The sequence below is a fragment of the Marmota marmota genome, unplaced genomic scaffold, assembly GCF_001458135.2.
Source record: "Marmota marmota marmota unplaced genomic scaffold, marMar, whole genome shotgun sequence".
In the NCBI taxonomy this organism is placed as follows: Eukaryota; Metazoa; Chordata; class Mammalia; order Rodentia; family Sciuridae; genus Marmota; species Marmota marmota.
In genome coordinates this window covers 2,506,852-2,520,597 of record NW_025999900.1, presented here as the reverse complement: position 1 = coordinate 2,520,597, position 13,746 = coordinate 2,506,852, and the positions used below count along the sequence as shown (strand labels likewise).

Below are 13,746 nucleotides of genomic sequence, written 5' to 3'. Positions count from 1 at the left end.
CTATTATTTGTGTCTTCTTCAGTTTCTTCCACTAGTATTTTGTAATTTTCATTGTATAGGCCATTTACTCCATGAATTAAACTTGCTTTCAGGTATTTTATCTTATTTTATTTTTACAGCTATTATAAATGAAATTGCTTTTGTGATTTCCATTCTTAGCAAGTTTGTGATTGATGTATAAAAGTGGAACTGATTTTGGTATGTTAATTTTTGTATCCTGGAACTTTACCAGATTTGTTTATCAGTTCTAATAGACTTTTGGTGGGATCTTTAGGTTTGTCTATATATGTGGAAATAGAGATATTTGACTTCCTCTTTTTCCATTTGTGTTCCTTTTTTTTTTTTTTTCTTTCTCTGGCTTAATTGCTCTGGCTGACTTCCATTCTGTGTTCAATAAGAGTGGTGAAAGTGGACACCTTTGTCTTATTCCATATCTTAGAGGAAACACTTTCAGCTTTTCTGTGTTCACTATGATGTTGCTCTGGGTTTGTCATATAGAGCCTCTGTTATGTCGAGATGTGTTCCTTCTACAACCGATTTGTTCAGATGTTTTATTTTATTTTATTGTTTTTAATCATGAAAGGATGTTGAATTTTATTGAATGCTTCTACTGCATGTCTTGCAATGATCATAAGGTTTTTGTTCTTCATTCTATCCACGTGATGTATTACATTTATTGTTTTGCTAAGGTTGAACCATCTTTGCATTCTTAAGGTAAAAGCCCATTTGATTGTGATGGATAATCTTTTTCTGTGCTGTTGGATCAGTCTGAGTAGTATTTTGTTGATAGTTTTTACATCTGTGTTCATAAGAGATATTGATCCCTATTTTTCTTTTGTTGTTCTTGTGTCCTTGTCTGATTTTGGTATCAGGGTAATGCTGACTTCGTAGAATAAGTTTGGAAAAGTTCCCTCCCTTTCAGTTTTGTGAAATAGTTTCTTCTAAGGTTTCTAATTTGTCATGTATAATTGTTTATATTAGCCCCTAATGATAATTTGTATTTCTGTGGTCTCAGTTCCATTATCTCCTCAAGCATCTCTGATTTTATTAATTTGGGTCTTCTCCCTTTTTTTCATTTGTCAGTGTACCTGAAGATTTGTTAATTTTGTTTATCTTTCCAAAAACCAACTGTCCATTTTATCATTCTTTTGTGAGGTGTTTTTAGTCTCTGTTTTGTTTATTTTAGCTTAATTGGTATTTTGGTATTTATTTTTATGTACTAATTTGGGGCTTGGCTTGTTCTTTTCAAATTCTTTGAGATAGATTTTTTAGGTTGTTTAAATGAATCTTTCTTTTTTTAATGTTAGCACATATGGTTAAAACTTCCCTTTTAGTGTTACTTTTGCTATATCTCGTAAGTTTTGATATATTGTGTTTCCATTTTTATTTGTTTCAGGAAATTTTGCAATGTCCCTTTTGATTTCTTCAATGACTCACTGTTTGTGCTGTAGCATATTATTTAGTTTTCACATATTTGTACAATTTCTAAAGTTCTTTATGTTGTTGATTTTCGTTTTTTCTCCATTGTGGTCAGACAAGATATAGGAAATTGTTTAATTTTTAAAAAATTTGTTGAGACTTGTTTTGCACCCTAAAATCTGTCCTATTCCAAAGCATGTCCATGTGCTGCAGAATAATGTGTATTCTGCAGCTTTTGGAAATGTTCTGTAATGTTGGTCATTGTCATTTGGTCCATCTCTGACCTTTGTTGATTGTTTGAATGATCTGTCCATTAATGAAGGTGAGGTATTGAAGTCCCCATCTATTAATAGTGTTATTATAGCCTCTCTCTTTGAATCTAATAATGTTTGGTTTACAAAATTAGGTACTCTGGTATTAGGTGCATATACATTGATAATTTATACCTCTTGTTGAGTTGATCCCTTAATCATAATGTAGTGACTCTTTTTGTCACTATGACAGTTTTTTTCTTTTTATTTAGAATCTGTTCTAGCTGATATAAGTATAGCTACTTATGTTTGCTTTTATTTTCTGTTTGTGTGGAAAATCTTTTTCCATTTCTTCATTTTTAGTCACTGCGTCCTTATTGGTGAAATAAGTTTCTTGTAGCAGCATATTGTTGGTTTATTCTTTTTAATCCATTCATCCAATCTATGTCCTTTAATTAGGGACTGTAATTCACTTACATTCAAGGTTGTTATTGGTATGTAAAGGTTTGTGTCATTTCGTTAATTTTCTTCTTTCTTTTTTTTTAATATCCTTCATCCTATTCTTCCTCTCTTATTTATCTCTATGGTTTAGTGGTTTTCTGTATTGATAAGATTTGCTCCTTTTCTCTTTATCTTTTTTTAATGTAATTTTTTATTTATATGCAATAGCAGAGTGCATTACAATTTTTATTACACATATAGAGCACAAATTTTTCATATCTCTGGTTTTATATAAAGTATATTCATACCAATTTGTGTCTTCATACATGTACTTTGGATAATGATGTCCATCACATTCTACCATCAGTGCTAATCCCATGCTCCCTCTTTTCCCCTCCTACCCCTCAGCTCTATCTAGAGTTCATCTAGTCCTCCCATGCTCCCCACCTACCCCACTATGAATTAGCCTGCTTATATCAGAGAAAACATTTGGCATTTGTTTTTTTTTTTTGGGGGGGGGGATTGGTTAACTTCACTTAGCATTATCTTCTCTAACTCCATCTATTTACCTGCAAATGCCATGATTTCATTCTCTTTTATTGCTGAGTAACATTCCATTGTGTATATATGCCACATTTTTTTAATCCATTCATCTATTGAAGGGCATCTAGATTGGTTCCACAGTTTAGCTATTGTGAATTGTGCTGCTATAAACATTGATGTGGCTGTGTCCCTGAAGTATGTTGTTTTTTAAGTCCTTTGGGTATAGACTGAGGAGATGGATAGCTGGGTCAAAGATGGTTCCATTCCCAGTTTTCCAAGAAATCTCCACACTGCTTTCTATATTGGCTGCACCAATTTGCAGTCCCACCAGCAGTGTATGAGTATACCCTTTTCCCCATATCCTCACCAACACTTATTTTTGTTTGTCTTCATAATAGCTGCCATTCCAACTGGACATGAAATCTTAGAGTGGTTTTGATTTGCATTTCTCTAATTGCTAGTGGTAATGAACATTTTTTTATGTATTTGTTGTTTGTACATCATCTTTTGAGAAGTGTCTCTTCAGGTTCTTATCTTATATTAGACAAAGGTGCTAAGAACATGCTTTGGAGAAAAGATGGCCTCTTCAAGAAATGGTGCTGGGAAAACTGGAAATCCATATGCAACAAAATGAAATTAAACCCCTATCTCACCATGCACAAAACTCAACTCAAAATGGATCAAGGACTTAGGAATACAACCAGAGACCCTGTGTCTAATAGAAGAAAACGTAGGTCCTAATCTACATCATGTGGGATTAGGTCCCAACTTCCTTAATAAGACTCCTGTGGCACAAGAATTAAAATCAAGATTCAATAAATGGGTTGGGCTCAAACTAAAAAGCTTCTTCTCAACAAAATAAACAGTCTGTGAGGTGAATAGAGAGCCAACATTTTTGGGACAAATTTTTACTCCTCACACATCAGATAGATCACTAATCACTAGGGTATATAAATAACTCAAAAAGCTAAACACCAAAACAAAAACAAAAACAAAAACAAAAAAACAACCAAATAACCCGATCAATACATGGCCCAAGGACCTGAACAGACACTTCTCTTTTGTGTAATTGCTCTTCTAGTGGATTTTATACTTTCATATATTTTCATGAGCCTTTCACTTCTACATGTAGATTCCGTTCATCCAATCTATGTCCTTTAATTAGGGAATATAATTCACATATATTATATATAATATATATAATAATTAAGCATAATTTGTAAGGCTATTGTGGTGGTGAGGAATTCTCAACTTTTGTTTGTCTTAGAAGGTCTTTAATTCTTTTTCATTTCTTCAGAGCTTTATTGAATATAATATTATTTTTTTTCCTCTTTCTGAACTTTAAATTTGGCATCACATTCCCTTCTAGTCTGTAAGGTTTCTTCTGAAAGATCTAGAAATAGTCTAATAAAGATAACCTTTAAATGTGACATGATTATTAATGATGAGTTTATCTTGTTCTTTTTTAGAATGTTGTCTTGAACTTTGACAGTTTGTAATATGCCATGGCAAAGACATTTTTTGGTCAAATCTGTTTGTGGTCCTTTGGGATTTCTGGACCTAGATGTCTATGTCTTTCACAAGATTAGGGAAGTTTTTTGCTATTTCATTGACTAGGTTTTCTATACCCTTTCCTTTATCTCTATTTTCTGAAATCCCCAGGTGTCTCATAAGTCCCCTTATGTTCCATAAGTCTAAGAGCCTCTTTTTATTTTTTATTTATTTATTTTTTTTCTTCCTCTCTCTTAGTGTTCTTTCTATCAAAATATCTTTTTGTATCCTATTGGAATTTTTTTTAACTTGGCACTTAAAGGAAACACTTTATGCTTTTTTTCTGGCCTATCTGAATTGCCAGAGTCACTACTCTTGCACTTTGGGACCCTTGGTAGATAAAATAAGGGTACTAGAAAATAAACTCTGCAAAACTGCAACAATTGGTTTGATAACTGAGATGAGTAGAGAGTAACTAGCTGGTGAGTAGCATATAGAGTATGGATACCCTGGAAAAAGGGAATGATTCACATCCTGGATAGGAGAGAGAAAGAAGGTTAGAGATTTTATATTGTTGCTCAGAATAGCACACAATTTTAAACTTATAAATTGTTTATTTTGGAACTTGTCATTTAATATTTTTGTATCAATGTTGACCATAGGTAACTGAAACCACAAAAAGCCAAACAATGGAGAAGGGGGAATGACTGTACTCATGTTTTGTAACTAGCAGTGAAGTTTGTACTTATCCAGTTACTCAGTTAATATAGTGTGGTAACTGAAATTTGAATGTTGTTGTTATGAAATTGGTGTTATTTAACTAACGTGTGGTAATGAAAATCCATGCACAGAGGAATTGTGTAAAGCAGGGACTCCCTGTCCCCAGTACTTATTTATTTGTTTGTTTGTTTATTTATTTATTTATCTCTCTCTCTTTCTTTCTATGTATAACTTCTTAAGTTAACTGTTAGCAAATAGTTTAGAAATCATAATTAAAACATGGGTTAACATTTTACTGTGTATATGTGTCCTATAGCATTATGTTGTAAGCCTCAATTTCGATAAAATTTATCTAAGTAATGTTTTATATATTTTAGCTCATTGTATGGGAGCAACATTTCTATTTTGTAGGCATATTTGAATGCCTAATCAAAGATGACTATATGATTTTATGTAGCATTTTAAAAGCAACACAAAACTGAAGCTTTTTTTTTCTTTTTTTCTTTTCCAGTTTTATGTATGGGGAATTGACTGATAAGAAGACCATTGAGAAAGTCAGGCAGACTTTTGACAACTACGAGTCAAACTGCTTTGAAGTTCTTTTGTACAAAAAAAACAGTAGGTATTTCTTTTATTAGTAAGATAAGCCAACTCTTTATATTTTGGTAAATAGTAGTTAAGCTACAATGTAGACAGAATGTGAACTTTTATCACTTCTTGTTTTGGTGGAGGGAGGGCAATTTACTGGTGAAATTTGATAACAAAATTTCTAAAATGATTCTACCAATGGAAAGCAACCTTTTAAAGAATGGAAGAAAATAGGGTGCAGTTTATTTTTAAAATTTTTGTTATAAATTGTCATATTTGTACATATTTATGGAGTACAAAGTGATGTCATGATTTATAATTCCAATGTAGAATATTTAAATCTATCTAATTAGCGTATCAATCATTTCAAATACTCAATTTTTTTAATTTTTTTATTTTTTTAAATTTTTTATTGTTGGCTGTTCAAAACATTACATAGTTCTTGATATATCATATTTCACACTTTGATTCAAGTGGGTTATGAGCTCCCATTTTTACCCCATATACAGATTGCAGAATCACATCAGTTACACATCCATTGATTTACATATTGCCATACTAGTGTCTGTTGTGTTCTGCTGCCTTTCCTATCCTCTACTATCCCCCATCCCCTCCCCTCCCCTCCCCTCTTCTCTCTCTACCCCCTCTACTGTCATTCATTTGTCCCCCTTGTATTATTTTTCCCTTTCCCCTCACTTCCTCTTGTATCTACTTTTGTATAACCCTGAGGGTCTCCTTCCATTTCCATGCAATTTCNGCAGCCATTATGAAGTCAAACAACATCAATTTTTTTTTTTTTTGTGGCGAGAATATTTGGAGTTTACCCTCTTGGTGATTTTGAAGTGCACAGTACACTTTTATTAATTGTATTCACTGTGTTGAGTAATAGATCTCACACACAGATGCTTCTCTTGTTAACTGAGGCTTAGTAACTGTTGGCCATCCTTTCTTCAGCCCCTCAAACCCCAGCCTCTCACTTCATTCCATACAGGAAGTAAATCATCCCTTTGTCCAGGGTATCCATACTCTATTCATTACTCACCAGCTAGCTATTCACTGTTCTCCTCTGATATTTTGGAAGTTTGATTTTTTAAATTAAATTCCACTTAAAAATGAGAATGTGTGGTACCGTCTTTCTGTGCCTGGTTTATTTCACTTAGCATAATATTTTCCTGGTATATCCCATGTTGTTGCAAATAGCAAACTTTCTTTTAAAGGCTGACGAATATTCCATTTTGTATGTATACCCCAGTTTCTTTATCAGTTCCTCTGTTGATGGACATTTAGGTTGGTTCTGTAAGGGGCTGTTATGAATTGTGTTTCCATGCACATGAGAAGGCAGACTTCTCTTTGATACAGTGATTTCAAATCCTTTTGGTTAATACTCAGAAATGGGACTGCTACATCACATATGGTAGTTCTATTTTTATTTTTATTTGTTTAGGAACCTCCACATAGTTTTCCATAGTGGCTGTGTTAATTTACATTCATAACAACAGTGTATAAGTGTTCCCCTTTCTCCTTATCCTTGCTAAAACTTACCTTTTGTCTTTTTGATAGTAATAATTCTGATAGGTGGGATGGATAGCTATTGTGGTCTTAATTTGCTTTTTCCTAATGATTAGTAATGTTGAATATATTTTTTCCACAGACCTATTGGCCATTTGTGTATCTTATTTTGAGAAAGTTCTACTTGGGTCCTTTCTTCATTTTTTAATGGAAGTTATTTGTTTTCTTTCTATACAATTGTTGAAGTTTCTTATGTTTTGAATATTAACCCTTATCAAATGTTCTGGCTTATAAATATTTGTTTCCCACTATAGGTTGTCTCTAAAATTTGGCTTTTTTGTATATGTGTCAGCTAGGAAAATATTTTATATAAACATCCTATAGTTATAATTAATATAAATGATGAGATTTGTGTGTGGTTAACTGTCCAGTATGTGATCACAGATCTCATGCCATAGACTCTCTGTATTAGAGTTTGGAGGAAAAAGCAATGAGTGTGCTCAACCATCAAGTCCCCTTTCTAATGTGATTTTTTTCATATGGTCACTTACATTTTTCTCTTCTTGCTGCTTTCTCAAATTGTCCTTCTTTCTTGAAATGAATAGTCACTTCATCTTTAGAATCAAGGCCAAAGAGATATATCTGTTTGAAGTCCCAGCCAAATGTCATCTGGCTTATCACTTAGACTGCAATCCATTCTGAATGATCTGCTCTTTTTCTCTGTAAGAGCAAAGGCAGTTTCTCTGTGCTTTCTGGGTCTTTTTTCACAAGTTCCAAATACACATTGTTAATTCATGGGAGAACCATATGCCAAAACCACTTTCACTTTTCATGAAATGGTTTGTTAGCCTTTGAATGACTTAGATATGTAGCCCAAGTATAGCAAAGAACACTTAAAGACACTCCATAGTACTAAGGTTATGCACTGTGACATTTAAACAGAACAAACAAATCTTTGCTTGATTTTCTAACATCAAAACCAAGTCTGTAGTTTCTGAGTTTCTCAAAAATACCTTAGTAAAATTTCTGTTTTGTTTATTGACTTTAAATCACATTAGTGATAGCTTAATATTCTTGGTTCCAAAAGTCTCCTTTCAGGGCAGTTTAGATATTTTTCCTGATGTTAATAAATTGAAATTATTATCTGACCTAGTTCAGGCCTGTCTAGCTCTTTTCAGATGGCTGCGTGAGAAGAAAAAAACATTTATATATATATATATACATATATATATCTCCATATCCATCCATTAGGAGGTAGAACCCACAACACCATGGATTCAAACTCTTGTCTTTTTTCTAAAAATACCATCTGCATTGAATTTTACTTTTGATTTTTGCTTTAATATGAAGGATAGACATCATCTATGTGTTATTATGGAGTTCTACTATTTAAAAGCAGCTTAAAAAAAAACTTGTAAAAGGTCAGCTGAAAGCTTTTGACCATGACTGCAAAAAGTATATTCTTGTGACTTCTAAAAATGTCAAATAGGGAAATTCTCATGTCTCGAAACTGTTTTGGGAATGCTGGAATGCCAAGTCCTCCCAACACTTCCATTATGTAATTAGGTTAAACACCATTTTGCAAATGGGGGAAATAGAGATATTTGATTTAATATGTCTCAGGATTCACATTTCAGTTTGTGGTCTTTGTTCTGTAGGTCCAGTGCTCTGATTAGCTGTTGCTACTATGGGGAAGGAAATAGTAGCTCTGGGGTAATGATTTCAAATAGCCCCTCTGTGTATACAAAGGCAGAACTATGAGGGTCAAGATTAGGCCGAGTAACCACTACCAAAGCCCTGCCCTGAGTGTTCAGTGGCCCTCCACCCCGGAACCTCAAATCTAGAATATAAAAGATATTTCACCAGCCGCTTGGCAGACATTCAGCCTACTTGGGGAAGACTGGCTAGCAAAGTTGAAAAAAAAGAAAACCATCTTGATATCTGAAAACAGCTTTTAAGACAGCCCTGTCCGCTAGAATTTGAAAAGTTGCTGTTTTCATAGGAAGGCATGAAATGTTACACCATCCTTTCTGTCCAGATTTCTAACAGACCTGGGAAAACGACTTATTTTTATGCCCTTTTCTCTTTGTTTATGACCCTCTGCCTCAAGCTCATTGTGTTGGAACAGCCATAGGCCATGTATACACCGATGTCTGGGTCTGGTTATTTGTAAAACTGTTCACATCACTCACAGTTCCTGGACACGCTGGGTAAAATAAGAAACAGAAGACAAAGAACAAGCCTCTGTGGGAGATGATGTGATTGTTTTCAAGGTCCCTGTCTCATCCTGCAATTATTTTGGAAAGGGCTATGTCCTTCCATAGCCCTGCTGGGGTTACAAAAGACATGGTTTCCAGAACTGAATATTCCCATGAAAATCTACTCTCTCTAATTCTCTGACTTCTTTTGGTAGTTGAGTTACTTCATCTTGTCTAAATAGCAAGTTGTCCTCTACAGTGGCATTGGGTGACTTTTCTGGACATGAATATGAAGGTGCTTCCTAATTGGTTTTCACTTGGAGTTGCTAAGGCTATCTACTCTCACCTGCAGACTGTTAGTACCTGCATAGTTCCTAAACTGTTCAAAAATCTTTGTGTCTTTAAGAGAGAATATTTGGAGGGGCCTTATTGCACTATGGTTTGGTGAAAATATGATGAAAAATGTGTCTTTGATTCTGATAGAGCATTCCTTCAGTGTTTTATCATTTAATGGATAATTATTCTTTAAAGGCATTTCTTATGCATAGGTTTATTATCTGCTATATGCCAGGTCCTGGTTTCTTCAAATCCTAGGCTTTGATGCTCTGAAACCTTCTCCCTGGGTCTACTGTAGCTATTCTTTGAAGAAAAGGGTGACAGTGTATGGCCTCATGCATTTAGTGAGGTGGGTAAGAAGCAGAGGCTGATGAACACCCCTGAGACTCTCAAAGGTTAGGAACATGTCTTTTATTCCTTTAAGATTGCCTTAAAGGCTTCAGGTAGAGCCCAGTACATCAGGCATGAAGTGTTGTTGATGACCTCTCTCTAATATGGGGATGCGATCAAAATAGTGAAGGTGTAATATAACTTTATCTGACTGATGAGAGAGTCGTAGGATAGAAGCAGCATTTCAGATGTTCCTCCGGGAGGAATACTTATCAGAGCATCAGGTATTGCTGTTGCCGTTAATTGGAAACACTTGTCAAAATGACAAGAGGAGAGAAGCATGTAGGAGTGATCACACTTGGTGAGACTATCAAAAAGAGAACAAGCAGTAGTTTAGGGACCTAGACCCAAAGGTGACGCTGGCCTTACCTAGGTAGTGAGACTGCCTTCACGTGCTTGCTTTGCGAAGTGAGACTCTATGCTGTACTTTAGAATTTTGATATCTTGGGTTGAAAAATGTTTATTTAATTTGAACGACTGGTAGTTGACATAAAAATAAAGGTTTTGGGATTCTTCGTAGCATTGAACGTACTGTTGTTTTGGTGCTAATTCCTGGCAGAGCAATTGGAAGCTGAAGGAAGAGGGAAGGCAGAAGAGCATTGGTATGGCTGGGTCACATTATTGTCCCTTCTGTCTCTCTCTGTTACAGGGACCCCTGTTTGGTTTTACATGCAAATTGCACCAATAAGAAATGAACATGAGAAGGTAGTCCTGTTCCTGTGCACGTTCAAGGATATTACATTGTTCAAGCAGCCGATAGAGGATGATTCAACAAAAGGTAATAGTCAAAGAATTATTGCACTTAAGAAGTAGTCTATTCCTTAAATAGCTTCTTCATCTTATTTTAACAAACTTCATTGGAAAACAAAATTTTAGTGTGCGTGGCCCTCCTTTACTTCACATTCACACTATTAATTGCCCAGAATCAGTTTTATTCAGTCACATTGTCTGAATGAAATAGCATGGCTATCCAAAGTTGAAATAGTAGTTAGTTAACTAACATAATAGGGGGGGATTAAGATAAGACATTCGACTCTGGAGGCTGATCCAGGAGGATCGGGAGTTCAAAGCCAGCCTCAGCAATGGCAAGGCTCTGAGCAACTCAGTGAGACCCTGTCTCTAAATAAAATATAAAATAGGGCTGAGGATGGGGCTCAGTGGCTGAGTGCCCCTAAGTTCAATCCCCAGTACAAAAACCAAACCAAAACAACAACAACAAAAACCCCTGATAGGACATAAGGAAGAAATTTAATAAGGCATCATTAATTTAGAATCAGCATAATTGGAGTTTCAGCACCTTGTACCATGATGAGCTTTAGAACTGAAAGAGTATAGAGTTCAGGATGATTTGGCTGAAGCCCGACTAGAGCTGTGTTGATAAGTTGATTGAATTTTGTCCAATCAATTAGAGTTTTATTAGCTGACTTTTCCAGTTTACTTTGCTTTTATTTATTCAGTTGTTGCATTTTCTCTTGAGTAGAAGTTGCTAGGTTATGTAAAGTATAATTTTGTCATCAAGAGTGGTTGGCCAAATGTAAACCTCCCTATTGGAGTATATTGACTATGACATCCAGAGAGACAGCTATAGAAACCTACAGTGTGTGTGCTTTTACCTCTTTTCTATGTAATTTATTCTCTCCAATTATGTTTAAATTAGAAACTGGTGTCATGTAAATGAAGAATTTCAAATACCCTTAGAAGTAGTTTTTATGTTATTTTTAATAATCTCTTAGGAGACTAAAAATGAAATGTCTTCCTTTTTGCATTTGGCAAACATTGCCCTTTTTTTTTTTTTTAAAGGAGAACTGGCACAGAAGCTTTAAGCTTTCCAACTATAATTCTAAAACAAAAATCACATCAGTTTATTCCTTGCATATGAGTTCACATATTAATATTATATCTGCTCATTTTCTGGTTAGCATCACATTATAAAAGAAAAAATTTTACAATGTGCCAGTTTCAAAGTATGACAAAGAATAGTTCATTCATCAAAGAACTATTCGTCAATGACCATATTCTGAGTCATAAAACACTCTGACCAATTTAAACAAATAAAAATCTTAAAAGGTATGTTCTCAGAACACATGGAATTAAAAATCAACAACAGAAAGACATCTGAAAAATCCCCCAAATATTTTGAAATTAAGTAAAATATTTCTAAATAATCCATAGGTCAAAAAAGTCTTAAGTTAGATTTACATGGAAATACAGTGTATCAAAGTTGTGGGATGCACTAAAAACAGTGCTTTGGGGCTGGAGTTATAGCTCAGCGCTAGAGTGCTTGCCTAGCACGTGTGAGGCACTGGGTTCAATTCTGAACACCACATATAAATAAGTAAATAAAATAAAGGTTTATCAACAACTAAAAAAATTAAAAAATTAATGTGCTTTTATCATAGGAAAGTAGACAAAGAGGAGCATTTTAAACCAAAAAAGCCAAAGACCAAGAAATAATAAACCTTAGAGCAAAAATCAATGAAATAGAAAACAGGACAACTTTAGAGAAAAATTACCAAAATCCAAAGTTGCTCTTTGTAAAGATCATGAAAGGTAATAAATCTCTAGCTAGGCTAACCAAGAAAAAAGGGAGAAGAAACAAATTATCAATATCATAGATTAAAGAAGGTCCATCACTATTCAAGCCTGGGACATGACAACATAGTGTAGGATTATTATGGACCATCCCGTGGTAGTTTAGATGAAATGACCAATTCCTTGAAGAATAGACTACAAAATCTCACTGAAGGAAAAAAATAGACAACCTTAATTGCTCTGTATTTGTTAAAACTTCAATAAATTTTAAATAATCTTCCAAAACCAAAGAAATGTTTCCTAGATAGTTTCATCAGTAAAACCCAGTAGACATTTAGGGAAGAAATAATACAAGTCTTCAAATCTCTCCCAGAAGTGGAAGCAGAAGGAACTTTCTTAACTCATTCTGTGAGGCCAGTACCATTCTGATACCCAAGTCAGAAAAAAAGTCATTACAGGAAATGTTTTTCATGAATGTAGTAAAAAATTTCTCAACAAAAATTGGATCTAGTGTTTTTCATGAATATATATCTAAGAGTACTCAAGAAAAACTGAATAGAACAAAATATAAAAAATTACACTTGACAACCAAATGGGATTTATCCCTCCTATGCAAGATTGGCTCTGCCTTCCAAAACCCATCCATTCATGATAAAAACCATCAGAAAAGTAGGAATACAGTGGAACTTTCTCAATATGATCACCTGTGAAGGAACGTCTGTGAAAACCCTGTAACAGTGAATACAGTAAAGTGACATATTTTAAAATAAAAGACAAAATGATTGATAATTTGATTTGTGGCCCAACGTATTCATTTTTGTGTGTGTGGGGTGGCTAGTGGGGATTGAACTCAGGGGCACTCAACCACTGAGCCACATCCCCAGCCCCATTTTATATTTTATTTAGAGACAGGGTCTCTCTGAGTTGCTGAGTGCCTCTCTTTTGCTGAGCCCAACATATTCTTCAAATGTATTTTTGTAGCCTTCACACATGAATGACAACCAACCGGAGTAAAAAGCTTTAATGCCCCCTTCCTGCCCCCCCCACGTGTATATGTGTATGTATTTGTATTTATGTGTATATATATATATATATATATATACACACACACACACACACACACACACACACATCAGTATGTTTGTGTTTGTATTGATGAATATCGTTTTCTGTTATCATTTAAGTGCTTTCATGATACAATTGGAGCTGATCAAGAAAAGTATAGATGTACAGAATTTTCTCGTTGTTTCAACCTGTTGAACCTTAATGGTGGAGTCAGCAACTACACACACACACACACACACACACACACACACATATATATATAT

The 13,746-nt window shown here is 34.4% G+C and overlaps 1 protein-coding gene across 1 annotated transcript in view; it reads left to right on the top strand.

Annotated features, from left to right (window-relative positions):
- The window catches only part of Kcnh5 (potassium voltage-gated channel subfamily H member 5), a 300,046-nt gene that overhangs the window by 34,491 nt on the left and 251,809 nt on the right, over nucleotides 1-13,746 (top strand). Inside the window, exons 3-4 of the mRNA XM_015488877.2 lie at nucleotides 5,377-5,483; nucleotides 10,536-10,664. Coding sequence (XP_015344363.1) covers nucleotides 5,377-5,483; nucleotides 10,536-10,664 — 236 coding nt within the window. The remainder of the gene's footprint in view (nucleotides 1-5,376; nucleotides 5,484-10,535; nucleotides 10,665-13,746) is intronic.